The 27,590-nt window shown below is 45.2% G+C and overlaps 1 protein-coding gene and 1 long non-coding RNA gene across 4 annotated transcripts in view; one reads left to right on the top strand and one right to left on the bottom strand.

The window, feature by feature from the left end:
- Positions 1-27,590, top strand: part of LOC140429670 (uncharacterized) — a 178,260-nt gene that overhangs the window by 96,411 nt on the left and 54,259 nt on the right. The gene's annotated exons all lie outside the window — the stretch shown is intronic.
- The window catches only part of tmod1 (tropomodulin 1), a 169,392-nt gene that overhangs the window by 131,089 nt on the left and 10,713 nt on the right, over positions 1-27,590 (bottom strand). For all 3 annotated transcript variants that reach the window (XM_072516957.1, XM_072516958.1, XM_072516956.1), the window contains exon 2: positions 3,214-3,386. In XM_072516957.1, the coding sequence (XP_072373058.1) occupies positions 3,214-3,339 (126 nt within the window). In that variant the 5' untranslated portion in view covers positions 3,340-3,386. The remainder of the gene's footprint in view (positions 1-3,213; positions 3,387-27,590) is intronic.

Genomic DNA, 27,590 nt, shown 5'->3' with positions numbered 1-27,590 from the left:
AATGCTAAATTTTTTTAAAAAAGTTTTCTTGGTGAGTTTTACCAGGGCGAGCACAATTGCCTGGGTCCTTGGGCACAGGCCCTGTAGGCTCCTACTACCAAGGCCTGATGACTGAGTATATCGTTGATGAAAAATCTATCCATAGTGTAGACCCCTCTAATCAGACTCAAGTCAGGAGCTCTATGAAACCTTCAAACATTGAACCTTTAAATAGTGGGTGGAGAAGACAGAGCAACGGCTCAGGGGAAGTATTAATTCTGGAACAGATTCCATGGAGACAGTGTTAAAAGACATGGGCTAACACTACCATGCTCTTGATATCTAATAACATACCAGCAAATCTCATTCAATGACCATCCCCTAATTTGTTGGGAGGAGTTGGGGAGGGAAAATCTGACTGGCATTTGTTAATAATAGATACACACCCGGTATCCATAGCTTCCAAACTGTGGGGAGAGAAGGCGAAGAATGTGGCAACGTATTGGAAATACTTCCCACTCGGAACCGAAAGCACAGAAATGTCACAACAAAATTTGCACTTCTTCACATATGCTCCGTGAACTGCTTTTTCCTCACTATTTCAGAAGGGAATGGTATCGGAAACTCGCTGTGCCTATACCCATCCCATTGAACAATCAGGTGACAGAAATGAATAATTTGCGGTGCTTCATATCTTAAAACAAGTTATTTTAAGAGAACCTACTTAAAATGGTTTCCGCAGTGGTATGCGGGAAGAGGGGTTCTTAAAATCACAATCAATTACAGAGTTATATACTGTTATTAATAACATTTAGTGTATTATGGAGGAATTACACAGCAGGTTGTCTTTTATCCTCAGCAAGTTTATTGCGCTTCTAACCCGACAAGAGATACAAACTCCATACAAGATACCCACAGTAACTGTTCCAGCTGTGTCCACTCATACTCTTTTGGGGTTTGAGCCTTTAACCATTTCCTGTCGTTCATAAGGCAATTAGCTTAACAATGTAATTGCCACAGCTGATACATTGACATGTTAACATATACCATGGGAAAACCAACTCACAAGCATACCCATGGGCTAGAAATTAATAACATATAGCACTGGGCTATTAATCAGCAACATCGGCCTGGATGGTGAATTAAGAATAATGGTGAGGCTAGCAACAGTCATCGTTATCATGGAACAAATTGAGCAGCAACTAAGTGCACACTGGCCCCAGTAAATGCAGAAGTACAGAAGGTGCACTCTTATCTTGTCGGTAGATTCAAAATTGAAATACACCCAAGGGCGTGCAGTTGTTGTACTTACCCATTGGTTATTTACTAATACAGCAGCCAGAGTTAAGAGAGGCACATATGGATGCAAGTGTATTTTTTTAATAGAATGATAAGTCACAATTACTGCTAAACAAAAATTCCCTGCCACCGAAAATTGAATTTTATATGTGTGGAGTTTCATTCCTTCAGTATTTCTTTGCGTTTTAAAAAAAATCTCCCTCTCTTAATCCCAATTTCCCTATCCACTGCCATTTCACTTTCTGTACCCAATTAAGTCTAATTTTTACTTTCTGGTTTGGACTCTAGGTGCCTCAGTGATGATTCTTCAATCTGATTGGTTGAAGAGCCATGCTGTTTGTTCTCTCAGTTCACGGCACAGATCGCCTGTGGAAATGCCGTATCAAATGACAATAAGTTGCTGCCAAAAAATCCTGCAAAAGGTTTGTGGGCAGCTGTCGGTGTAGCAAGCCGCAAGATCCATTATTTTGCTGCTGACTGCAGGATCTGGGTCATTATTTGATTAGAATACCCGCAGTACAAGTACCTTTAATAAACACCACAGGAGTCCAAAAACATGCTTTTGTGAACGTGTTATGGAGTTGGTTGTCCATTGTTTGAATAACGTGCCTTCTGTCCTGAAGATGCTTTAAGTGTACACATTAGCTTTAAGTCTGATGTAGGCAACACAATAGCTCGGTGAATAAAATGCCTACATAATTATGAAAATGATTATAACCAGTGGTGATTGAGCAGCTCCTCACTCCCCTATCAGCAAATAAAAACATTCAACGGAACTCTGTTTAACCCTCTAATATACTGGTTCAAAGTTTCCGTGTTATCTGGACTGATTTCAACTACCCACTATTATTGCTTGCTTCTATAAATGACTAACTGAATACATCTGTTTGTGAGCTTCACGATTTACAAATGTCTCTGATATTATTTGGCCACTAAAGCAGTGTATGATGCTGGCACACTGAGTGACACTATTACAATAGAATACTATAGTTCAGCTTCAATCAACGGGTGGAGCTATCTAGTACAAGCAACTGCTGGCTTTTGGGACTCAAAAATACTACTAGCTTTGGTGGTTTATTTTGGTTATCGCTCCCTCATGTTACAGCACAGCCTTTTACAATTCACTTTTGCCACTGCTGTGCAGACACCACAAAAGCTTCTCATTAACTTCAACTGCAGCAGGTCTGAACCTGGAGCAAGACACTCACCGAGCTTCTCATCAATGGTCTTAACAAGACTTGGATGGATAAATATGACCATTCATTCACCTGCCTCACCCATATAGTCCACAGAATAATGCAAAATGAGGATAAATAGTCTGTTGGCTCTGTCTTTGATTCTCCTTCTTGTTCATTAGAATCACTAGAGAGGAAAATACGACTCAAAATCTGCCATGTACATGCACCTGATAAGATAAACTCCAGAAAATGAGTAGAAAGATAGACCAAAACTCTGTTTAGTATTTTTGCAGAACTAGACTCAAAGTTGAGGACACACATGATCCACATTATTCAAGTGAAAAGAAAGATATTCAAGCTGACAATTGCAGACAAGTTATCCCAATATCTGTTGAGGGGAAAGAAGGGGATAATAGCATTGAAAATGTGGATCAATATTGTTCTGGAAGAAATCGATCATGGCATTCAAATTACTTAAATACTTAGATGACTTAAGTAAATCAGTAGTAAGGGCTATATTTTGCATTTAAGACTCATAAGGAGCAATGTTCTCTGATTTCCTAGATGATTAGCTTGTTTTTTTGGTTAAAAGAGGTCAAAATTAAAATATTTCAGTGTGGAGGGGCAAACAGCTGATGCAGAAGTTCTGAAACAATCTATTCTGGACAGAGAAATACATGTATTTAGATATGCATGTGAACATATTCCCCTGGTTACAAACTGCTATGTAGATACACATGTGTAAGGATGTACCTACATAAGGGTCCAGTTCTTCCAACTCATCTTCCAACTGTTGGATCTCCTCTTCTGATAATTTCCGGAGGAGGTCATCCTCATCAACATCCCGATACTTTTCCAACTCCTTTTTAAATTGTGTAGACATTTTTAATTAATCTTTGTTATACCTCCTTTGCAAATTTTGCAGCACACCTGCAATTCCAAATAAACAGAGGGATCACAAGAGTGAAGACACCACTTAAAATTGGTATTTCTTTAAAAATGCATTTGAGGATATGTTTCTATGTTAGCATGATTATATGTACTTTTTTACTGGAGTATTAACATCCATAATCCTATCATCTACACTTTAGTTCTTCATTTGTAATCAAGCATATCAGTGAGGTTAACAATAGCATTTTAGCATCATCCTACTGCGTTTCTCAGTCAAGACGAAGATTCATTGAAAATCTGATAAACTTTGGAGCAGTTATTTCTGGAGCAGGTTATCTCACAGCTAGTGTGCCAATTAATTAGACTGTATTCTTCACCCTTTGGCTTGAAGGTGTTTCTCTGTAACTTGCTGTAAGTTTGGGCTGATAACAGTGCAGAGGGGACAACAGGGCATCTGGGACCAACAGTTTAACCTCTTAACTAATGAGTTTATTAAGGATTGCGAGAGAAATGGGATGACAGGGTTATAAATCAGATACAGAAAGAGAAAAAAAAGAGAAGAAAATAAAGATTGGATTGAGAGAGAGAGAGAGAAGGAAGAGAATGGGAAAGAAATGTAATGACATTTCTAACTTTTCCAAGAAGAATTTACTACATTGAAATCATTAAAATTGTTCCTATCCTGGGTCAGAGAGGTGCACTGGCATTGCATTAACAAGAATAATATTGTTAAAATGGAGCCTGTGCTATCAATTACTAAACTTAAATTTCTGTGGCAATTTCAATTGACAATTAATGTGCAAATGCAGCAAGTTCTTAGAAATAATGTAGAGGTTCAGGGCAAGAAAGCAAACTTCAGAATGACGCAAAGCATGTTCTGGAGATTTGCAACTCATGGATTGGGTTGGATTTGTTTATTGTCACGTGTACCGAGATACAGTGAAAAGTACTGTTCTGTGTACAATCCAGACAGATCATTCCATCCATGAAAAAAACCCATAAATAAATAACGTAAATACATAGACACAAACATTGGGTGAAGCATACAGGAGTGCAGTACTACTCAGTAGAGAAGATGTGCGAAGAGATCAATTCAGTCCATAAGAGGGTCATTCAGGAGTCTGGTAACAGTGAGGAAGAAGCTGTTTTTGAATCTGCGTGTTCTCAACTTTTGTATCTCCTGTCCAATGGACGAAGATGGAAGAGTGAATAAGCCGGGTGGGTGGAGTCTTTGATTATGCTGCCGCTTTCCCAAAGCAGCGGGGGGGTGTAGACAAAGTCAATGGATGTGAGGCAGGTTTGCGTGATGGATTGGGCTGTATTCACGACTCTCTGAAGTTTCCTACGGTCTTGAGCCAAGCAGTTGCTATATTAGGCTGTGATATAGCAGCCTATACTGAGACAGTATAGGTCTGTTGTGCTTTCTTGGTCGTAGCGTCGACATGGGCGTCCACCTCCAAATGCAGCACCACCAGAAGCAAGTTCAAGTTCAATGCCCGCTACCAGACGGATGAGCCTAGCTGAGCAGCATTTACTTCTCCAGACCCAGTAGATCCAGATTCGAACAAAGGCCACTGTTCCTCTGGCCCAAGCCGGGTGCCTGAAGTTAAGTACAGGTTGTCATAGTTGATAGGTGTAGTTTAACTAGTAGTCTCTATGTTGCATGATTAGTTGTGTGTGTGTAAATAAAGTACCATTGATCTTGAACTAACTAACTGGTGTTTGGCTCTTTGATTGGTATCCGGTTGAACCTTGTGGTGGTATCATTGATACCTGGTGACTCTGAGCAATATAATATCGATATCAAAAGAAAGAAGGGCAACCTTATTGATTGCCATATTTATAGCAGGTAAAAAAGGCAACAGAAGGCGGAGCTGTAGTCAATGAATAGAGTCTGATGTCGGAGTCCTTGTTGTCAAAATGTTCCAGGGATGAGTGTAAGGCCAGAGAGATGGCATCTGCTGTGGACCGGTTGTGGCGGTGTGCAAATTGCAGTGGGTCCAGGCATTCTGGGAGTATGGAGTTGATGTGCCTCATGACCAACCTCTCGAAGCACTTCATTACGATCGATGTCAAGGCCACTGGATAATCATTGAGGCAAGTTGCTTCTTTGGCACTGGTGGTGGTCATCTTGAAGCAGGTGGGGACCTTGGAACGGAGTAGGGAGGTTGAAGATGTCCATGAACACATCTGCCAGCTGGTCCACGCAATTTCTGAGTGCCACGACCAGGGACTCCGTCAGGATCCGTCACTTTCCAAGGGTTCACTTTCAAGAAGGTCGATCTGCCTTTGGAAGCTGTGACGGTCGGTATGAGTGTGTCCGAGGCTGCTGGGGCAGTTGACAACGGTTTGATGGGTTCCTGCATGAACTAAGCATAGAATGCATTGAGTTCATCGGAGAGGGGGGCACTGCTGCCGGAGTTTCTACTTGCCTTCGCTTTGTAGCCCGTTATGTTGTTTAAGCCTTGCCACAACCGACGAGAGTCCGTGACGTTTGTCTGTGACTCTAGCTTGGTCTGATATTGTCTCTTGGCATCCCTAATGACTTTGCGGAGGTCGTACCTGGATTTCTTGTATAGGTTAGTGTCACCTGACTTGAACGCCTCAGACCTAGCCTTCAGTAGGGAGTGGATCTCCCGATTAAGCCAAGGTTTCCGGTTGGGGAATGCACGTATTACCTTCTTTGGCACGCAGTCTTCAACACACTTGCTGATAAAGCCTGTGACGGTGGTGGCATACACGTTTAGGTTGGTCACTGAGTTCTTAAGTATGAAGCAGTCTCCTGATTCCAAGCAGTCACATAGGAGCTCTTCTGTTGGCACAAGTGTGTACATTGTATTCTTCTGTTTGAAGCTTAAGTAGTGTGAGTCACCCTGGTTAGCTGAGATCTATATAAAAGACAGACAGAAAGCGCACTCAGTAAGCTTTGCGCAGGTGAAGGAGACACAGCCTGAGTGAGACACATCCAGAGTGGGAATTGGAACTTGGTAATTTGTTGCAGTGAGGTAATTCGGTGCAGAGTGGGAGAAAGTGCTTTTTCTCTACTGTTTTGTTCTCTTTCTTCTGGCCTGTAACTGTTAATCTGCAGGGAGAGAACCAGAGAGTATCCTGGGAAGGTAAGTGATTTTAATTTTAATTTTTATTACCTTTTCAAATTGTGTGTGGGGGGGGGGAACTGAAGTGACATCATAGTAAAGCTGTGACCTGATTGGCTGGTTGGGAATCTGTTAAATTTGAAAAAAATAACAATATTGCAAAACAAATCTAATTGATTAACTAGATAGTGGAGTAACTAAACCGGAGGGCAGTGATCGGTATTTAGCATTTAATTTTACAGTAAATATCATCTAGCACCAGGGCCATATAGTTAATTGTAACTCAATCAAACAATAATTCAAGTGTTTATTTTAAATTAATTAACTAGTGCTTAAAAGTCACTCAGCGGGGTGCAGTGCTCCAACTGTGAGATTTGGCAGGTCTGTGACGCTTCCAGCGTTCCGGTCGACTACATCTGTAGCAAGTGTAACCAATGGCAACTTCTCACGGACCGCGTGGTTCGGTTGGAGCAGCAATTGGATGCACTTAGGAGCATGCAGGTGGCAGAAAGCATCATAGATAGGAGTTATAGAGACGTGGTCACACCCAAGGTGCAGGCAGAGAGATGGGTGACCACCAGAAGGGGCAGGCAGTCAGTGCAGGAATCCCCTGTGGTTGTCCCCCTCTCGAACATGTATACCGCTTTGGATACTGTTGGGGGGATTAGCCTATCAGGGGAAAACAGCAGCAGCCAGAGCAGTGGCACCACAGCTGACTCTGATGTTCAGCAGGGAGGGTCAAAGCGCAGAAGAGCAATAGTCAGAGGGGATTCTATAGTCAGGGGCACAGATAGGCACTTCTGTGGACGTGAAAGAGACTCCAGGATGGTATGTTGCCTCCCTGGTGCCAGGGTCCAGGATGTTTCAGAACGGGTAGCGGGCATCATAGATTATCATAGAATTTACCGTGCAGAAGGAGGCCATTCGGCCCATCGAGTCTGCACCGGCTCTTGGAAAGAGCACCCTACCCAAGGTCCACACCTCCACCCCATCCCCATAACCCAGTAACCCCACCCTACACTAAGGGCAATTTTGGACACTATGGGCAATTTAGCATGGCCAATCCACCTAACCCGCACATCTTTGGACTCTGGGAGGAAACCGGAGCACCCGGAGGAAACCCACGCACACACGGGGAGGATGTGCAGACTCCGCACAGACAGTGACCTAAGCCGGAATCGAACCTGGGACACTGGAGCTGTGAAGCATTTGTGCTATCCACAATGCTACCGTGCTGCCCAAAGGGGGCATCTTGATGCCCAAAGGGCATCTTGAAGGGGGAGGGCAAACAGGCAGAGGTCGTTGTACATATTGGTACTAACGACATAGGCAGGAAGGGGCATGAGGTCCTGCAGCAGGAGTTCGGGGAGCTAGGCAGAAAGTTAAAAGACAGGACCTCGAGGGTTGTAACCTCGGGGTTACTCCCTGTGCCACGTGCCAGTGAGGCTAGAAATAGGAAGATAGAGCAGCTAAACATGTGGCTAAACAGCTGTTGTAGGAGGGAGGGTTTCCATTATCTGGACCACTGGGAGCTCTTCCAGGGCAGGTGTGACCTGTATAAGAAGGACGGGTTGCATCTAAACCGGAGAGGCATAAATATCCTGGCCACGAGGTTTGCGAGTGTCACACAGGAGGGTTTAAACTAGTATGGCAGGTGGGTGGGTACTGGAGCAATAGGTCAGAAGGTGAAAACATTGAGGGAGAACTAGGGAATAGAGCCAGTATGGCTCTGAGGAAGAGCAGACAGGGAGATGTTGCTGAAAACAGCGGGTCTGGTGGCCTGAAGTGAATATGTTTTAATGCAAGAAGTATAACGGGTAAGGCAGATGAACTTAAGAGCTTGGATTAGTACTTGAAACTATGATGTTGTTGCCATTACAGAGACCTGGTTGAGGGAAGGACAGGATTGGCAGCTAAACGTTCCAAGAGGGATAGAGGGGGATGTAAAAGGGGTGGCGGAGTTGCGCTACTGGTTAGGGAAAATATCACAGCTGTACTACAGGAGGACACCTCAGAGGGCAGCGAGGCTATATGGGTAGAGATCAGGAATAAGAAGGGTGCAGTCACAATGTTGGGGGTTTACTACAGGCCTCCCTACAGCCAGCGGGAGATAGAGGAGCAGATAGGTAGACAGATTTTGGAAAGGAGTAAAAGCAACAGGGTTGTTGTGATGGGAGACTTCAACTTCCCCAATATTGACTGGGACTCACTTAGTGCTAGGGGCTTGGATAGGGCAGAGTTTGTAAGGAGCATCCAGGAGGGCTTCTTAAAACACTATGTAGATAGTCCAACTAGGGAAGGGGCTGCACTGGACCTGGTATTGGGGAATGAGCCTGGCCAGGTGGTAGAAGTTTCAGTAGGGGCGCATTTTGGGAACAGTGACCACAATTCAGTAAGTTTTAAAGTGCTGGTGGGCAAGGATAAGAGTGGTCCTAGGGTGAATGTGCTAAATTGGGGGAAGGCTAATTATAACAATATTAGGCGGGAACTGAAGAACCGAGATTGGGGGCAGATGTTTGAGGGTAAATCAACATCTGACATGTGGGAGGCTTTCAAATGTCAGTTGAAAGGAATTCAGGACTGGCATGTTCCTGTGCGGAAGAAGGATAAATACGGCAAATTTCGGGAACCTTGGATAACGAGAGATATTGTAGGCCTCGTCAAAAAGAAAAAGGAGGCATTTGTCAGGGCTAGAAGGCTGGAACAGACAAAACCTGTGTGGAGTATAAGGAAAGTAGGAAGGAACTTAAGCAAGGAGTCAGTAGGGCTAAAAGGGGTCACAAAAAGTCATTGGCAAATAGGGTTAAGGAAAATCCCAAGGCTTTTTACACGTACATAAAAAGCAAGAGGGTAGCCAGGGAAAGGGTTGGCCCACTGAAAGATAGGCAAGGGAATCTATGTGTGGAGCCAGAGGAAATGGGCAAGGTACTAAATGAATACTTTGCATCAGTATTCACCAAAGAGAAGGAATTGGTGGATGTTGAGTGTGTAGATAGCCTGGATCACATTGTGATCCAAAAAGACGTGTTGGGCGTCTTGAAAAATATTAAGGTAGATAAGTCCCCAGGGCCTGTTGGGATCTACCCCAGAATACTGAAGGAGGCTAGAGAGGAAATTGCTGAGGCCTTGACAGAAATCTTTGGATCCTCACTGCCTTCAGGTGATGTCCCGGAGGACTGGAGAATAGCCAATGTTGTTCCTTTGTTTAAGAAGGGTAGCAAGGATAATCCAGGGAACTACAGGCCGGTAAGCCTTACGTCAGTGGTAGGGAAATTACTGGAGAGAATTCTTCAAGACAGGATCTACTCCCATTTGGAAGCAAATGGACATATTAGCGAGAGGCAGCACGGTTTTGTGAAGGGGAGGTCGTGTCTCACTAACTTGATAGAGTTTTTCGAAGAGGTCACAAAGACGATTGATGCAGGTAGGGCAGTGGATTTGTCGATATGGACTTCAGCAAGGCCTTTGACAAGGTCACTCATGGGACACAGGATCAGGGGTGAGCTGGCAAGATGGATATAGAACTGGCTAGGTCATAGAAGGCAGAGAATAGCAATGGAAGGGCGCTTTTCTGATTGGAGGGCTGTGACTAGTGGTGTTCCGCAGGGATCAGTGCTGGGACGTTTGCTGTTCGTAGTATATATAAATGATTTGGAGGAAAATGTAACTGGTCTGATTAGTAAGTTTGCAGACGACATAAAGGTTGGTGGAATTGCGGATAGCGATGAGGACTGTCAAAGGATACAGCAGGATTTAGATTGTTTGGAGACTTGGGCGGAGAGATGGCAGATGGAATTTAATCCGGACAAATGTGATGTAATGCATTTTGGAAGGTCTAATGCAGGTAGGGAATATACAGTGAATGGTAGAACCCTCAAGAGAATTGACAGTCAGAGAGATCTAGGTGTACAGGTCCACAGGTCACTGAAAGGGGCAACACAGGTGGAGAAGGTAGTCAAGAAGGCATACGGCATGCTTGCTTTCATTGGCCGGGGCATTGAGTATAAGAATTGGCAAGTCATGTTGCAGCTGTATAGAACCTTAATTAGGCCACACTTGGAGTATAGTGTTCAATTCTGGTCGCCACACTACCAGAAGGATGTGGAGGCTTTAGAGTGAGTGCAGAAGAGATTTACCAGGATGTTGCCTGGTATGGAGGGCATTAGCTATGAGGCGCAGTTGAATAAACTCGGTTTGTTCTCACTGGAACGACGGAGGTTGAGGGGCGACCTAATAGAGGTCTACAAAACTATGAGGGGCATAGACAGAGTGGATAGTCAGAGGCTTTTTCCCAGGGTAGAGTGGTCAATTACTAAGGGGCAGAGGTTTAAGGTGCGAGGGGCAGAGGTTTAAGGTAGAGGAGATGTACGAGGCAGGTTTTTTTACATAGAGGGTAGTGGGTGCCTGGAACTCGCTACCGGAGGAGGTGGTGGAAGCAGGGACAATAGTGACATTTAAGGAGCATCTTGACAAATACATGAATAGGATGGGAATAGAGGGATACGGACCCAGGAAGTGTAGAAGATTTTAGTTTAGATGGGCAGCATGGTCGGCACAGGCTTGGAGGGCCGAAGGGCCTGTTCCTGTGCTGTACTTTTCTTTGTTCTTTGTTGCCTCGGACCAGCACTGCATGACCTTCTTAAGCGGAACGGTAAGGCCAGGCGAAGTCTTAAGGTCCTATTTTCCGAAGTGCTGTTGGGGGATGGATCAGTAGGCGCCCTTGATTTTTGTGCAGCAGTGATTGAGAGTTTTTAAAATAAATTTAGAGTACCCAATTCATTTTTTCCAATTAAGGGGCAATTTAGCGTGACCAATCCACCTACCCTGCACATCTTTGGATTGTGGGGGCGAAACACACGCAAACACAGGGAGAATGTGCAAACTCCACACGGACAGAGACCCAGGGCCAGGATCGAACCAGGGACCTCGGCGGCGTGAGGCTGCAGGGCTAACCCACTGCTCCACCGTGCTGCCCTATGATCGCGAGTGTTAACGCCCCTGGTGGGACAGGAAATGTGTTGATGGAATTTTGGCAGTACACTCGAGGCTGGCCTGTAGAAGTCCCCAGCCACAATGAACAAGGCCTCCGAGTGTTCTGTTTCATTGTTATTTATAACTGTGTACAATTAACGTGAGGAGGCTCCTGAATATTATCATGATGCCCTCGGAGCGGGGGGGAGGTGGAGGTGGTGGCTGCGATGGACGCGGAGAAGGCCTTTGACAGGGTGGAGTGGGAGTATCTGTGGGAGGCGTTAGGCAGGTTTGGATTTGGGGAGGGATTTATAGGGTGGGTCAAGCTGCTGTACCAGGCCCCTGTAGCGAGAGTGTCCACAAACCGGCTAAGGTCGGAATATTTCAGGCTGCACTGGGGGACGAGATAGGGGTGTCCCCTGTCCCCGTTGCTGTTTGTCCTGGCAATTGAGCCGTTGGCCATTGCGCTCAGGACTTCGAGGGATTGGAGGGGGCTGGTGCGCGGAGGGGAGGAACATCGGGTCTCCCTCTACATGTTTGACCTGCTGTTGTATATTTCGGACCCGTTAGAGGGGATGGGGGAGGTCATGCGGATCCTGGGGGACTTCGGGAGGTTCTCGGGGTATAAGTTGAACGTGGGGAAGAGTGAGCTGTTCATGGTCCACGGTAGGGGCCAGGAGGAGAGACTGAGGGAGCTCCCGCTCAGGATAGTGGAGAGGAGCTTTCGGTACTTGAGGATACAAGTGGCCAGGAACTGGGATGCCCTGCACAGGCTCAACTTAACCCGGCTAGTGGAGCAGAATTTCCTTAGTTTCCTGAGGAAGTATAGGCGCTGTTGTGCTTTCTTGGTGGTTGCGTCGACATGGGTGGACCAGGACAGATTTTTGGAGATGTGCACCCCTAGGAATTTGAAACTGCTAACCATCTCCACCTGGGGGGCCTGTTTATAGACAGGGTTTTCCCCAGCATGCAGGCGCTGGAGGAGAGGTTCGGCCTGCCCCCAGGGAATGCATTCAGGTACCTTCAGGTTCGGGACTTCCTTAGAAAACAGGTGGGGACATTTCCGCGGCTGCCCCCACGTAGGATCCAGGATAGGGTGGTGTCTGGCATCTGGGTAGGGGAGGGGAAGGTGTCGGACATATATCAGGAGCTGCAGGAGGTAGAGGAAGCCTCAGTGGGGGAGTTGAAGGATAAGTGGGAGGAGGAGCTGGGCGAGGAGCTGGATGAGGGCCTGTGGGCCGATGCCCTGGGCAGGGTGAACTCCTCCTCATCATGTGCCAGGCTCAGATTAATCCAGTTTAAGGTGGTGCATCGGGCGCATATATCGGCGGCAAGAATGAGTAGGTTTTTTGGAGTGGAGGACAGGTGCCAGAGGTGAGCAGGGAGTCCGGCGAATCATGCCCATATGTTTTGGGCATGCCCGGCGCTTAAAGGATTCTGGCAGGGGTTTGCAAGGGTGATGTCTAGGGTCTTGGACACTCGGGTGAAGGCGAGTCCAGCGGTAGCGGTATTTGGGGTGGCGGAGGATCCGGGAGTGGGGGGGGGGGGGGGGGGGGGGGGGTACTGTTGATATAATGTGAGTTGGGCATGGAGCCAAAACCCACCTTGTTCTGTGTAAAAAAAAAAAATAGTTTTATTGTAAGCTTTGGGCTATGCTTATTGTTATTTTGTATTACTATCTGTATTTCTATTTTTGTTATGTAAAAACGCTGATTGGAAAAACTTGAATAAAACATTTATTTAAAAAAATAACTGTGTACAATTTGTCAAGCGCCTTCTTCATTTCCACCTGGGGTGGGATGTAGACAGCTGTGATAATGGCTTAAGTGAACTCCCGTGGAAGGTAGTATGGGCGGCACTTCGTAGTCAGGTATTCCAGGTCCGGGGAGCAGGAGGTCGCCAGGGTCGCCACGTTTCGGTACCAGGAGGAGTTGATGAGGAGGCAAACTCCTCCACCCTTTGCTTTGCCTGATGACGCCATGCCGTCCAACAGCGACCACGACACCACGCAACCCTGCCATGGCAATCTCTGCAAGACGTGCCAGATCATCAACATGGGTACCACCATTACACGTGAGAACACCACCCACCAGGTACGTGGCACATACTAGTGCGACTCGGCCAATGTTGTCTACCTCATATGCTGCAGGAAAGGATGTCCCGAAGCGTGGTACATTGACGAGACCATGCAGACGCTGCAACAACGGATGAACGGACATCGCGCAACAATCACCAGGCAGGAATGTTCCCTTCCAGTCGGGGAACACTTCAGCAGTCAAGGGCATTCAGCCTCTGATCTCCGGGTAAGCGTTCTCCAAGGCGGCCTTCAGGACGCGCAGCAACGCAGAATCATCGAACAGAAATTTATAGCCAAGTTCCGCACACATGAGTACGGCCTCAACCGGGACCTTGGATTCATGTCGCATTACGTTCACCCCCCACCATCTGGCCTGGGCTTGCAAAATCCTACCAACTGTCCTGGCTTGAGACAATTCACACCACTTTAACCTGGAATTACCCCTTTCTCTGGATCTGTAAAGACTTAATTACTTGCAAATGCTCGCATTCAACGCATTGTCTTGCGTCTTTGACTTTGTCTATATATATGTTTCTGGAACCTACCTCTTCATTCACCTGAGGAAGGAGCAGTGCTCCGAAAGCTAGTGATTTGAAACAAACCTGTTGGACTTTAACCTGGTGTTGCAAGAGTTCTTACTGTGCTCACCCCGTCCAACGTCGGTATCGCCACACTGTAGTTTAAAATGTTAGCTGCCCACAAAAATGGTGTTTCACCCGTAATGCTTCAGTCTCTTTATTACAGTAAATGTCTTAAAACATTTAATTCAGGAGGCAGTCACACTCCTTAGGTTAGGTAGTGATGTAGACCTGGTAATGGTTAAGGAAAGAAAGATCTGAACGCAAATCAAGCAGGGCAGGGATCCTCAGGTACCTTCCTAGAGTAGCCTTAGTATTTTCTCTTATCTAAAAAGTACAAGGTTCTTGTTCTCTTGTGCTGATGTGAACAAAGTTTGGGTGGATCAGCAAACTGACCATGTGACAGGAAGCTGTCTAAGTAGGTGGAGTGCAAGGAACGTACTCATGGTAGGAGATAGAATTGTCTGGGGGATAAATACTGTTCTCTGCAGCAGTGACTTGAGTTCCAACGCCATGTTACACACCCTGGTGCCAAGCTTAAGGACATGTTCTCAAAGATGATGAAGAACATGAAGTTGGAGGAGGGTTGATCCACTCGCCATAGTCCATGTAGGAACCAGCGACACAGAAGAATTAGGAATGAGGTTCAACGGAGAGAGTTTGAGGAGCTAGTAGATCATAGAACCTCAACAGGTTTGTTAGCTGGGCCACACTCAAATTGGCATAGCGATAAGGAGATTAGAAGGTTAAAGCGTTGCTAAAGCAGTGGTGTCGGAAGTAGAGGTATTGCTTCATGGGCCAAAGGCACCAGTACTAGGAAAGACAACATTCTTCCATTGAGATGGGACCCATTTAAACTGACGTAGGGCCAGTGTCTTGGCAAATATAATAACTATGGCAGTAGACACAGCCTTAAAAGAATGAAGAGGATGTGGGAAGATTCAAGAAAGAGTAAATTCAAAAACGATGAGAAAAAAGTAGCAATTTGGGAAAAATAAGCAGAGGAGGGTGGGAAGGAGCAGAGGGCATTAGTGACTGAGATGAGTGACTTTGGAGAAAAATAATAAAATGAAACATTTAGAGCAAAATTGATGGATTAATAGCACAGGTAGAAACAAATAGGTTTCATTAAATATCCATTATGGAGGTGTGGCTGTTGTCATGTGAGGGTACCTTTATGAAATGGATGTTTACGCAATGTACCTTTAAGAAATGCAGTGATGTCAGAGTGTGGGTGGAGCTGGGTTTTAGATCAGCCATTTTGCAGTTTAGTTTCAGTTCTGTTTGAAAAGAGCTTGGTGTGTGTCTGTGTTTGCAGCGAGCTGGATCTGCTGTAATCTCTGCCATGAAAGACGATCTCTGGATCATTTGGGTGATTTAAACTCATAATAGTAAAGCCTTTAACCTGATGTGTTTCTGTTTAAAGGTGTTAAGTCTCATGGATGTTGAAAGGAATAACTGAAGGATTATTTAGTGTTGTAATATTTTCAGGGTTATCTTTGAAGTAAGGGGTGTTAAGAGATCCAATGTTTATTTAAGAGGTGAAGTTGAGTTAATGGAATAAACATTGTTTTGTGTTTAAAAACACATGTGTCCAAAATTGTAATCCCACTCCTAGGGAACAAGCCGTGTGCTCGGAAAAGCAACAAATACATTAAAGGGGGAGGTTGGTTGAACTCCATGATACATTTTTGGGTTCTGAAAACACCTCACCCATAACACTGTAGAATGAACAAGGTTGGGAATTGAATATTCAGAATACTTGACTTTTTGAAAAGCTGGGCAAAATGTGATCACAATGTCATAAAGTTTTATTTTGAGGTTGAAAGTATTTAGTTAAGTCAGAAACTAGGGTCGGAAATATGTAAACAACATGGGGATGAAATGTGAGTTGACTAAGGCATATTGGGAAACAACATTCAAAAATTATATTAGGAAAGCAATGGTAAACATTTTAAGTGTTTATTTAGCAACATATTTAGCAACAAATAAACATTCCCTGAAGGAATAAAAGTGACACAGAAAAATGCTCCAACCATGGCTAATGAGGAGTTAAAATAGTATTAGATCAAAAGAAGAAGTTTCTAGTGTTACCAAAACAGAGGATTTTAGAATTAAGCAAAGGGTGACATAGAAAATGATTTAAAAGAAAATATGAGTAAACTAGCTAGAAACATAAACACAGACTGTAAAAACTTCTAAAGGTGCATAAAAAGAAAAGGATAACAAATGTAAGGTGTGTCCTTTGAGGCAGAGACCAGGGGCGAGATTCTCCGACCCCCCGCCGAGTCGGAGAATCGCCGGGGGCTGGCGTGAATCCCACCCCCGCCGATTGCCGAATTCTGCACCACCAGATATTCGGCGGGGCCGAAGTCCCGCCGCTAAAATGCCTGTCCCGCCGGCGTAGATTAAACCACCTACCTTACCGGCGGGACAAGGCGGCGCGGGCGGGCTCCGGGGTCCTGGGGGGGGCGCGGGGCGATCTGGCCCCGGGCGGTGCCCCCACGGTGGCCTGGCCCGCAATCGGGGCCCACCGATCCGCGGGTGGGCCTGTGCCGTGGGGGCACTCTTTCCCTTCCGCCTTCGCCACGGTCTCCACCATGGCGGAGGCGGAAGAGACTCTCTCCACTGCGCACGCGCGGGAATGCCGTCAGCGTCCGCTGACGCTCCCGCGCATGCGCCGCCCGGAGTTGTCATTTCTGCACCAGCTGGCGGGGCACCAAAGGCCTTTTCCGCCAGCTGGCAGGGCGGAAATTTGTCCGGCGCCGGCCTAGCCCCTTAAGGTTGGGGCTCGGCCCCCAAAGATGCGGAGCATTCCGCACCTTTGGGGCGGCGCGATGTCCGACTGATTTGCGCCGTTTCCGGAGAATTTCGTCCCTGATGTTTATAATGGAAAATAAGGAAATGGTAGATAATGAAGGAATACTTTCTATAAACCTTCACAGGAGAAGGTACAAGAATCATTTTGAAATAGAGCAGTCTAGCAAGAATGGGGATCTTAAATAAATTACTATTAGTAAAGAAATAGCACTGGAGAAATTATTGGCAAGCAATAACACGTGGGGTACCGCAAGGATCAGTGTTTGAGCCTCAGCTACTTACAATTTAGATCAAAGTCTTAGACGTGGGGGTTGCGTGGAATGTATCCTAACTCGCTGATGATACAATGTAAAATAGGAAAATAAACTGTGAGAAAGATGAACGGGCTGCAAACCCCACTGAATTACAGTTCCCCATGACCTGCGTCACACCCCCACATGTTCCCCTCCCTGCACCCTGGGCCCCATGGGGGCCTCTGGCCCTGCCGCCTGTCCCTGCTGCCAAGGGTATTGCCGGCTGGCGCTGTCCTTGTCAGTGGTCTGTTCCCCCTTCTGGTAGCCCCCCTGTAGGGGCTACTGTGGGCGTTGCCCTTGGGTGGGCTGCATCACGCCCACTCGTGGGTGCCGGCTGGTTGGGTAGAGGGGGTGGTATGGCGGAGGGAGGGATGGAATGAGGGAGTGGTGGGGTGCGGCATCCATACAGCCGGTGTCAGTCTGCAGAAACGGGAACCAGGGTGTGCGGTCAGTGAGGTGCGCAGCAAAATGGCTGCCCTGCAGGCTGTGGCAATGACGGTCCGTGCCTGGGAACTGCTCCAGTCCCGTGTGGGTGGGTCACCCTGGCCCCACAGCCCTTCCCCCCCTCACATCCTCTCTCTCCCTCCTCAGCCATGGCACCTGTTTCACGATTTTTAAAAGCACAAGTTAACCTAGACGTCGGGAATTCGCCCAAGTGGAGGCGGAGAATCAAGGAGGCCCCAGAAAATACCGGGTCAGGCCCGCTAATGATATGCCAACGGCGTTTGCTGTATGCGGAGTGGAACGCATGGACATAGACATAGAATTTACAGTGCAGAAGGAGGCCATTCGTTCCATCGAGTCTGCACGGCTCTTGGAAAGAGCACCCTACCCAAGGTCAACACCTCCACCCGATTCCCATAACCCAGTAACCCCACCCAACACGCCGCTGTCGAGGAACCAGAGAATTGCGATTTGGCGTGAAACTGGCACCCGCCACGATTTCTGCGTCAAAACTGATTCTCCACCCATTTGCTTTTCCTGATTCTGGCATCAGCCAATGGAGAATCCTGCCCCGGGTCTCTACTCTCTAGAATTTGGAAGAAAAGCTGACGGGTCTAGAACTACTGATCATGGTCTCAGAATAAGGCCGAAGCCATTTAGACCTGAAGTATTCCTTCAGTCAACAGGCCTTTTGAATCTTTGGAATATTCCAAGGTCAGGAAGGGCCCTACAAAAAGGCAAGCCTTTCTTTTTCCAATCTGACAAAGAAAGCTAGATCACTTCACTTAATTCTGTCAAGTAAAGTAGGCCAATTAACTGATCTGAATGGTGGAGAACTATTCAGAAAATGACCACTTGCTCAATGTAAAAATAGAAAAGATAATGGAGCATTTAGATAAGGGTACTTGCCTGGGAAAGGGGAGATAAAAAGCGGATCTGGCCTAAATTAACTCGGGTGATAGGTCAGCAAACATGTTGACAAAATCTTCAAATACAACACGCACACAGCACAAAACAAATTTATTCCCAAGAAGAGGAAAGAGGATTCAAAGAATCAAATATAGATAAAGAGAGATTGAAACTAAACAAATACTTAAATGAGAAGAATGTGATAAGGTTAAGGCTAACAACGCCAAAGATGATCTTGAGGAATATAGAAAGTGTAATATGAGGGAAATTAGAGTGCAATTCTTGAACCTGCTTTGAAATTGTACCATTTCATTTAGAGTGCCTCTTTTCATTCTTCCTACTAAAATGATTCACTTCACATTTTTCTGCATTAACTGTCATCTGCCATATATCTGCCTATTTCACCATCATTGTCTTGAATGTAAGAAATTGTCACATTTTATATTTATTTGCAGTAATGTTATTAAAACCTGGTTAAGATACATGCAGCCAGTATGTTTGCTAAAACTGTGATTGAGGGGTCGTAAACGGGAGTTAACCATTGATTTTGCAGGTGAAGTGTTCTGCTAATGGAATATTGTTTACGTTTCAAGGACAACTGGGGTGTAGATAATTTATGAGGGACATTGTGTTTGGTCCTGACTAAGCAGGCTATGGGACATCTTACGAGAGGAGACAGAAGAATATGTTATGCTTTGGGTACAGATTATATAATTAAGGGGAGGATCCAGGTTGATCTGAAAAGTTAGTTCTTCCTAGGATTTTAATCTGAACAGAAGTGTTTCAGTTTTGGTCCTGAAGTGTTCCTTCTCCAAGGATTCTACACAGAGAAAAATAAGTAGAAACCTGGCTGTTAACCTTTTTTCACTAGTAGTATTTGGACTATATTGGTTTGCTTAATTGGAATACAGAGGAAGGTTTAGGAAGTTAAAGTTTCTCCTTTTACTTCAGAACCGTTGATAACTGTTAACTGTAAAGCTATTTCTATGTTGCTAATGTGGTTAATTCTGTTTAAATTAAAGTTTATTTTAACATAAAAGATGCCAATTGATCAGCGTTATCACTCCTGTCATACAGTAACATTTCCTCACAACTTTACAAATTGCAAATAGTGGGTTCTCATCTGGGATCCTAACATTATGTCCTCCTGAAGATTGCAACTATCCACTTCATGGTTTACTTCATTTCTAAATTTCATACATTTTTGCAAAGTTTGAAATTATACCCTGTATAACCAATTCAACTCCAGGTTATTATTTTACATCAGAAAGGAAAATAATTTTTCCTTACGGGCAGCACGGTAGCCTTGTGGATAGCACAATTGCTTCACAGCTCCAGGGTCCCAGGTTCGATTCTGGCTTGAGTCACTGTCTGTGCGGAGTCTGCACATCCTCCCCGTGTGTGCGTGGGTTTCCTCCGGGTGCTCCGGTTTCCTCCCACAGTCCAAAGATGTGCGGGTTAGGTGGATTGGCCATGATAAATTGCCCTTACTGTCCGAAATTGCCCTTAGTGTTGGGTGGGGTTACTGGGTTATGGGGATAGGGTGGCGGTGTTGACCTTGGGTAGGGTGCTCTTTCCAAGAGCCGGTGCAGACTCGATGGGCCGAATGGCCTCCTTTTGCTCTGTAAATTCTATGAAAGTCTAATTCCAACACCAACTGCTGGGGAACACCACGGCATATTTGTCTCCAGTCTAAAAACTAACCATTCACCACTACTCTCTGCTTTCTGTCCCTTAGCCGATTACATATTTATATTGTCTCTTTAATCCCATGAGCTTCAATCCCATGAGCTTCAAGTTCGCTAACAAGACCACTGTGTAGTACTTTATCCAAATACTTTCTGGAAGTCCTGATACAGTACCCTCATCCACCTTCACTGTTACTTCTAGGAGCTCAATCAACACACAATATGCCTCTGAAAAATCTGCTCTGATTTTCATTTTAACCCATATTTTTCCAAGTTCCAATTAATCTTGTGCCAAATAAATATCTCTTGAACTTTCCCCACAGCCACCATTGGGATAGCTGGCCTTCCTTGTTTGGTTTATCCTTCTTTTTATGGTCATGAGTATAACATTTGCAATCCTCCAGTCCTCAAGCACCACCCCATATTTAAGGAGAATAAAAACATTGTGACCAAAGCTTTCCCAATTTTCACCCTTCCCTTCGCAACCAAGGATCTATCCCATCTGGGACAGATGTCTTTTGCACTTAAGAGTCCTGCCAACTTTTTGTGCCTCCTCTTTATCTATTTTATCTTATTCCATTTCTCTACTACCTCCTCCTTTAATGTAACATTGACAGTATCTTTTTCTTCAGTGAAGACAGATGCAAAGTACTCAATTAACACCTCAGCCATGGCCTCTGCTGTCACAAAGTCTCTGATTGGAACCCATCCTTGTTTTTTATGAACAAATATGTATAAAAGACATTTGTGTTCCTTTTTATGGCTGAATCCTCTGTCCTCGTTCACGGCTGGGATTTTCCGCTGCTGTCGAGAGTGAATGCAGTTTTGGCTGGAATTCTTGCAACGGGTCCTGCCACGGATGAGGCTCAAGAACCCCACCCTATGTTAGCTGTTAATCTATCCTTATATGCTCTCTTTGACTCTCTCATTTCCTTCTTCTGGTTTCCTTTGGATTTCTGTATTCAACTTGGGTTTCTAGTGAATTATGATCCCAACATTATTATAGCCTCATTTTAATATCTGTAAGTGTCAATCATCCAGGAAGCTCTATCTTTGGATCCTCTTGCTTTCCTTCTCATGGGATCATGCCCAGTCTGTAATAAACTCTTTCTCCTTTGAAGGCCTCCGTTGCTCATTCACTGCTTTTTCTCCCAACCTTTGATTCCAATCCACCTTGCCCAGTCCCTTCAACCCATTGACATTAGCCTCCAACCAACAGAATAATTTTTTGATTCTTTTTCTTACCTTTTGCAGAATGGTGCAAGGGACAGGGATAGAGTCTGTGGCTAAGGAACAGAATTTGTAGTAGGCTCCGAAGACAACGGCTTCAGCCTTCCCAATACTTCATTTGAGAACATTTCTGCTCACCTTGAGTTGAATCTGCATATATCACCTTATCAGATTAATTTTTCAACCTCTCATTGCATTAAAAAAATTCTCATGTTGCCTTTGGTTCACTTGCCAATCACACTAAACTTGTGCCCCGGTGATTGATCCTTCAGCCACTGGAAACAGTTTCTCTTTATCTATTGTATCTTAACCCGTCATCATTTTACACACCTCTATCGACTCTCCTTTTAGCTGTTCCTGCTCTCATGAAAATAATCCCAGCTTTCCAAATTTATCCACGTAACTGTAACCCCACATTCCGGAATTATTCTTGTAAATCTCTTCTGTAGCCTCTCCAAGTTCTTCTTAAAATGCAATATTCCAGCTTAGGTCAAATGAGTGTTTTTGGCACTTTTAGCATAACTTCCTGGCTTCTGTACTCCATGCCTCTATTAATAAAGCCTAGTGGTTTACATGCTTTATTAATTCCTTTTTTTAAATAAAACTGTCCAGGAACCTTCAAAGATTTGTGAAGGATGTGAGCTGGGACAGGAAAGGAAGTGGTAGCTGATCAAATGGTCTTTGTCCTGGGCCCAGGTTTAGCAACTGATTTAAGGCCTTTCCTTTAAATGCATTAGCTACTCTAACCCTCCAGCATGTCTCCAAATATTAACGTAGATTATGGTGATTTCCCCATGACGTGGGATGATGATGCGCATTTCTTGCCACCAATTCCACCTCTATCCCCTTTAACTCTTAGTCTGTCTTCATGGAAGGATATAGTCCACCTTGTTCAGTGTGTAATGTCATCCCTTCAACCTTTTAATGGTCCAGGCATCAGGGTTAAAGGTATAGGTGCTAACCTAGCTCATCACTTAGCAAAAGACTTCACAAAATTGTGTTTGACTAATTTGATTGAATTCTTTGATGGTTGATCATGGCAGGGCTGCAGTGTTTATATATTTTTTTCAGAAGGCATCCAATAAAGTGGCACACAGGAGACTTAGTAAGAAAATGACAAGCCGATGAAATTAAGGGGCAAGTGGAGATATGAACTTGGCTCAAGGATGATGGATGAATGATTTCAGACTGGGAAGCGGTTTGCAATGATATTCTCCAAGGATCGGTTTTGGGTCAATAACACTTCCACTTCTATAAATCAGGTGGAGGGTGCAGCATTAGAAAGTTTGCAGATGATATGAATTTGGTAAAGTAGTAGCTGGCGATGAGGATAATTATACTACTGCTGGATGACTGGCAGGATGGTGAAATGGGTAGAAGCAACGTGATCGGCGTTCAACACAGTGTAAAGTGAGGAACTTTAGGAGGACTGATGTGGCATGATTTTGAAAAGTATAAATGAGAAAAACCTTGCACCCAAATACAAAACTTCTCAAAGGCAACACTGCAAGTTGATAAGTTAGTTTTAAAAAGCATCTGGGTTACTTGGGTTTATAAATAGAAGAACAGAATATACATTTTAAAAGATCAAACTAGAACTTCACTCTCAGCGGGTGCATTAGCAACAATTCTGGGCACCATCCTTCAGGAAACATGTAATGGCCTTCAAATGAACACAAAGGTTCATTTGAAGATGTTATTAGGGACAAGGGACTTCCGTTATGAGGAGAGGATAGAAAAGATGGGACTATTCTCCTTGGAATAGAGAAGAATCAACGGTGAGCTAACGGAGGCTTTTCTTTCTACACAATTGGAACTTAATCCCTCTGGTGAGTGGGTCAATAACCAGAAGTCATAGACTTAAAATGATTGGCAAAAGATCGAGGAGCGGACACGAGGAGACACTTTATCTCATTCAGCATCCTGAATGTTCTACCTGAAAAGGTGGTGGAAGCGGATTCCATAAATCATTTGAAATGAGTGTTGGACAGGTACAGGGGGTGGCACGGTAACACAGTGGTTAGCACTGTTGCTTCACAGCTCCAGGGTCCCAGGTTCGATTCCCGGCTTGGGACACTGTCTGTGCGGAGTCTGCACGTTCTCCCCATGTCTGCGTGAGTTTCCTCCGGGTGCTCCAGTTTCCATCCAAAGATGTGCAGTTTAGGTGGATTGGCCATGCCAAATTGTCCTTAGCATTCAAAAAGGTTAGGTGGGGTTACTGGGTTACAGGGATAGGTTGGAGGTGTGAATTTAAGTGAGGTGCTCTTTCCAAGGGCTGGTGCAGACTAATGGGCTGAATGGCCTCCTTCTGCACTGTAAATTCTATGATTCTATGATGATGAGGAAATTACTGGGTTACAGACAAAAGGTGGAGATATGGGACTAAGGAAGGTTGGTCTTTCAAAGGGTCAGCACAAGTGCAGCTACCGGAATGGTTTGCTTCTGCTGTATGTTTCTATGATACTGATGCAGTACAGAATGTAGGACCATAAGACATAGGAGCGGAAGTAAGGCCATTCGGCCCATCGAGTCCACTCCACCATTCAATCATGGCTGATTTCAACTCCATTTACCAGCTCTCTCTCCATAGCCCTTAATTCCTCGAGAAATCAAGAATTTATCAACTTCTGTCTTAAAGACACTCAACGTCCCGGCCTCCACCGCCCTCTGTGGCAATGAATTCCACAGACCCACCACTCTCTGGCTGAAGAAATTTCTCCTCATCTCTGTTCTAAAGTGACTCCCTTTTATTCTAAGGCTGTGCCCCCGGGTCCTAGTCTCCCCTGCTAATGGAAACAACTTCCCTACATCCACCCTATCTAAGCCATTCATTATCTTGTAAGTTTCTATTAGATCTCCCCTCAACCTCCTAAACTCCAATGAATATAATCCCAGGATCCTCAGGCGTTCATCGTATGTTAGGCCTACCTTTCCTGGGATCATACGTGTGAATCTCCGCTGGACCCGCTCCAGTGCCAGTATGTCCTTCCTGAGGTGTGGGGCCCAAAATTGCTCACAGTATTCTAAATGGGGCCTAACTAATGCTTTATAAAGCTTCAGAAGTACATCCCTGCTTTTATATTCCAAGCCTCTTGAGATGAATGACAACATTGCATTTGCTTTCTTAATTACGGACTCAACCTGCAAGTTTACCTTTAGAGAATCCTGGACTAGGACTCCCAAGTCCCTTTGCACTTCAGCATTATGAATTTTGTCACCGTTTAGAAAATAGTCCATGCCTCTATTCTTTTTTCCAAAGTGCAAGACCTCGCACTTGCCCACGTTGAATTTCATCAGCCATTTCTTGGACCACTCTCCTAAACTGTCTAAATCTTTCTGCAGCCTCCCCACCTCCTCCATACTACCTGCCCCTCCACCTATCTTTGTATCATCGGCAAACTTAGCCAGAATGCCCCCAGTCCCGTCATCTAGATCGTTAATATATAAAGAGAACAGCTGTGGCCCCAACACTGAACCCTGCGGGACACCACTCGTCACCGGTTGCCATTCCGAAAAAGAACCTTTTATCCCAACTCTCTGCCTTCTGCCTGACAGCCAATCGTCAATCCATGTTAGTACCTTGCCTCGAATACCATGGGCCCTTATTTTACTCAGCAGTCTCCCGTGAGGCACCTTATCAAAGGCCTTTTGGAAGTCAAGATAGATAACATCCATTGGCTCTCCTTGGTCTAACCTATTTGTTATCTCTTCAAAGAACTCTAACAGGTTTGTCAGGCACGACCTCCCCTTACTAAATCCATGCTGACTTGTCCTAATCTGACCCTGCACTTCCAAGAATTTAGAAATCTCATCCTTAACAATGGATTCTAGAATCTTGCCAACAACCGAGGTTAGGCTAATTGGTCTATAATTTTCCATCTTTTTCCTTGTTCCCTTCTTGAACTGGGGGGTCACAACAGCAATTTTCCAATCCTCTGGGACTTTCCCGGACTCCAGTGACTTTTGAAAGATCATAACTAACGCCTCCACTATTTCTTCAGCTATCTCCTTTAGAACTCTAGGATGTAGTCCATCTGGGCCCGGAGATTTATCAATTTTTAGACCTCTTAGTTTCTCTAGCATTTTCTCCTTTGTGATGGCTACCATATTCAACTCTGCCCCCTGACTCTCCGGAATTGTTGGGATATTACTCATGTCTTCTACTGTGAAGACTGACGCAAAGTACTTATTTAGTTCCTCAGCTATTTCCTTGTCTCCCATCACAAAATTACCAGCGTCATTTTGGAGCGGCCCAATGTCAACTTTTGCCTCCCATTTGTTTTTAATGTATTTAAAGAAACTTTTACTATCATTCCTAATGTTACTGGCTAGCCTACCTTCATATTTGATCCTCACTTTCCTTATTTCTCTCTTTGTTATCCTCTGTTTGTTTTTGTAGCCTTCCCAATCTTCGGACTTCCCACTACTCTTTGCCACATTATAGGCTTTCTCTTTTGCTTTGATGCATTCCCTAACTTCCTTAGTCAGCCATGGCTGCCTAATCCCCCCCTCTGATAACCTTTCTTTTCTTTGGGATGAACCTCTGCACTGTGTCCTCAATTACTCCCAGAAACTCCTGCCATTGCTGTTCTACTGTCTTTCCCACTAGGCTCTGCTCCCAGTCGATTTTCGTCTGTTCCTCCCTCATGCCCCTGTAGTTTAACCTTTATTTAACTGTAACACCTTTACATCTGATTCTACCTTCTTTCTTTCAAATTGGAGATTGAATTCTACCATATCATGATCACTGCCTCCTAAGTGCTCCCTTACTTTAAGATCTTTAATCAAGTCTGGCTCATTAAATAACACTAAGTCCAGAATGGCCTGTTCCCTCGTGGGCTCCATCACAAGCTGTTCCAAAAAGCCCTCCTGTAAACATTCAATGAATTCCCTTTCCTTGGGTCCACTGGCAGCATTATTTACCCAGTCCACCTGCATATTGAAGTCCCCCATGATCACTGTGACCTTGCCTTTCTGACATGCACTTTCTATTTTGTGGTGCATTTTGTGCCCCCGGTCCTGACCACTGTTAGGAGGCCTGTACATAACTCCCATTATGGTTTTTTTGCCTTTGTGGTTCCTCAACTCTACCCAACAGACTCCACATCATCTGACCCTATGTCATTTAGTGCTATTGATTTAACCCCGCCCCCTCTGCCCACCTCCCTGTCTTTTCGATAGGTTGTGAATCCCTGGATGTTTAAATGCCAGTCCTGAACCCCCTGCAACCATGTCTCTGTGATGCCTACCACATCATACCTGCCAGTCACAATCTGGGCCACAAGCTCATCTACCTTGTTCCGTACACTGCGCGCATTTAAATATAGCACCTTTAATTCTCTATTGACCGTCCCTTTTTGTTTTCTTAGTGTGGTGGACCTTGGTTTACTGAGCCTTTCCATACATGTAAATATTGTACTGTGACTTCCGGTGGCGGCCATGGAATGTGCTCGCACATTTGGTGTCTCCCGCTCGAGGTGGAATTGCTTGGTCCTTTTTCACACGATTTAAGGGGTGTTTGCTGCTGTGAGGTGCATGAGCACTGAGAAATAGTCGTGCTCCATGGGCGGGGCTACCAGATGAGGAAGAGGCAGTGGCCTGGCCGAGAGGTTAGTTGAGGTGTGACAGAGGAAAAGATGGTGGAGGGTTCTGGGGTGGTGTTGCCTGACCAGTGGTCTACTGAGCAACTGGTGGACTTTCTGAATGCTACGTTCCAGCAGCAAAAGCAGGAGGCCTCAGATGACCTGACAACGGTGGTGGAGCTGCTTAGGGTGGCTATCGAGAGAGTGGAGCAGAGGGTGGAGGTGCAGAGTCTGGCGCTCCAGAAGGTGGAGTGAGCATGAGAACTGGCTGGCCTCATTGGAGGCAGAGATGGTGCTTGTGCTGGAAAGCCAGAAGAGGTGGCGAGAGAAGAAGGAAGTCCACCTGGAGAATCATTCCAGGACACAGAATCTCTGAATTATGGGGTGGCCTGAAGGGATTGAGGGAATGTAGGCACAGAGTACATGGCAAATATGCTTGAGAAGTTGGTGGGGGTGGGTAGTCTTTAACCGTCCCCCCGAGCTGGATTGAACGCACAGGACATTAAGGAGAAGGTCAGAGGCCGGGGACCGTTGAGGGTGATGGTGGTGCGGCTGC

This window comes from Scyliorhinus torazame, chromosome 9, assembly GCF_047496885.1.
Source record: "Scyliorhinus torazame isolate Kashiwa2021f chromosome 9, sScyTor2.1, whole genome shotgun sequence".
NCBI classification, from domain to species: Eukaryota; Metazoa; Chordata; class Chondrichthyes; order Carcharhiniformes; family Scyliorhinidae; genus Scyliorhinus; species Scyliorhinus torazame.
This window is presented reverse-complemented; position numbering and strand designations above follow the sequence as displayed.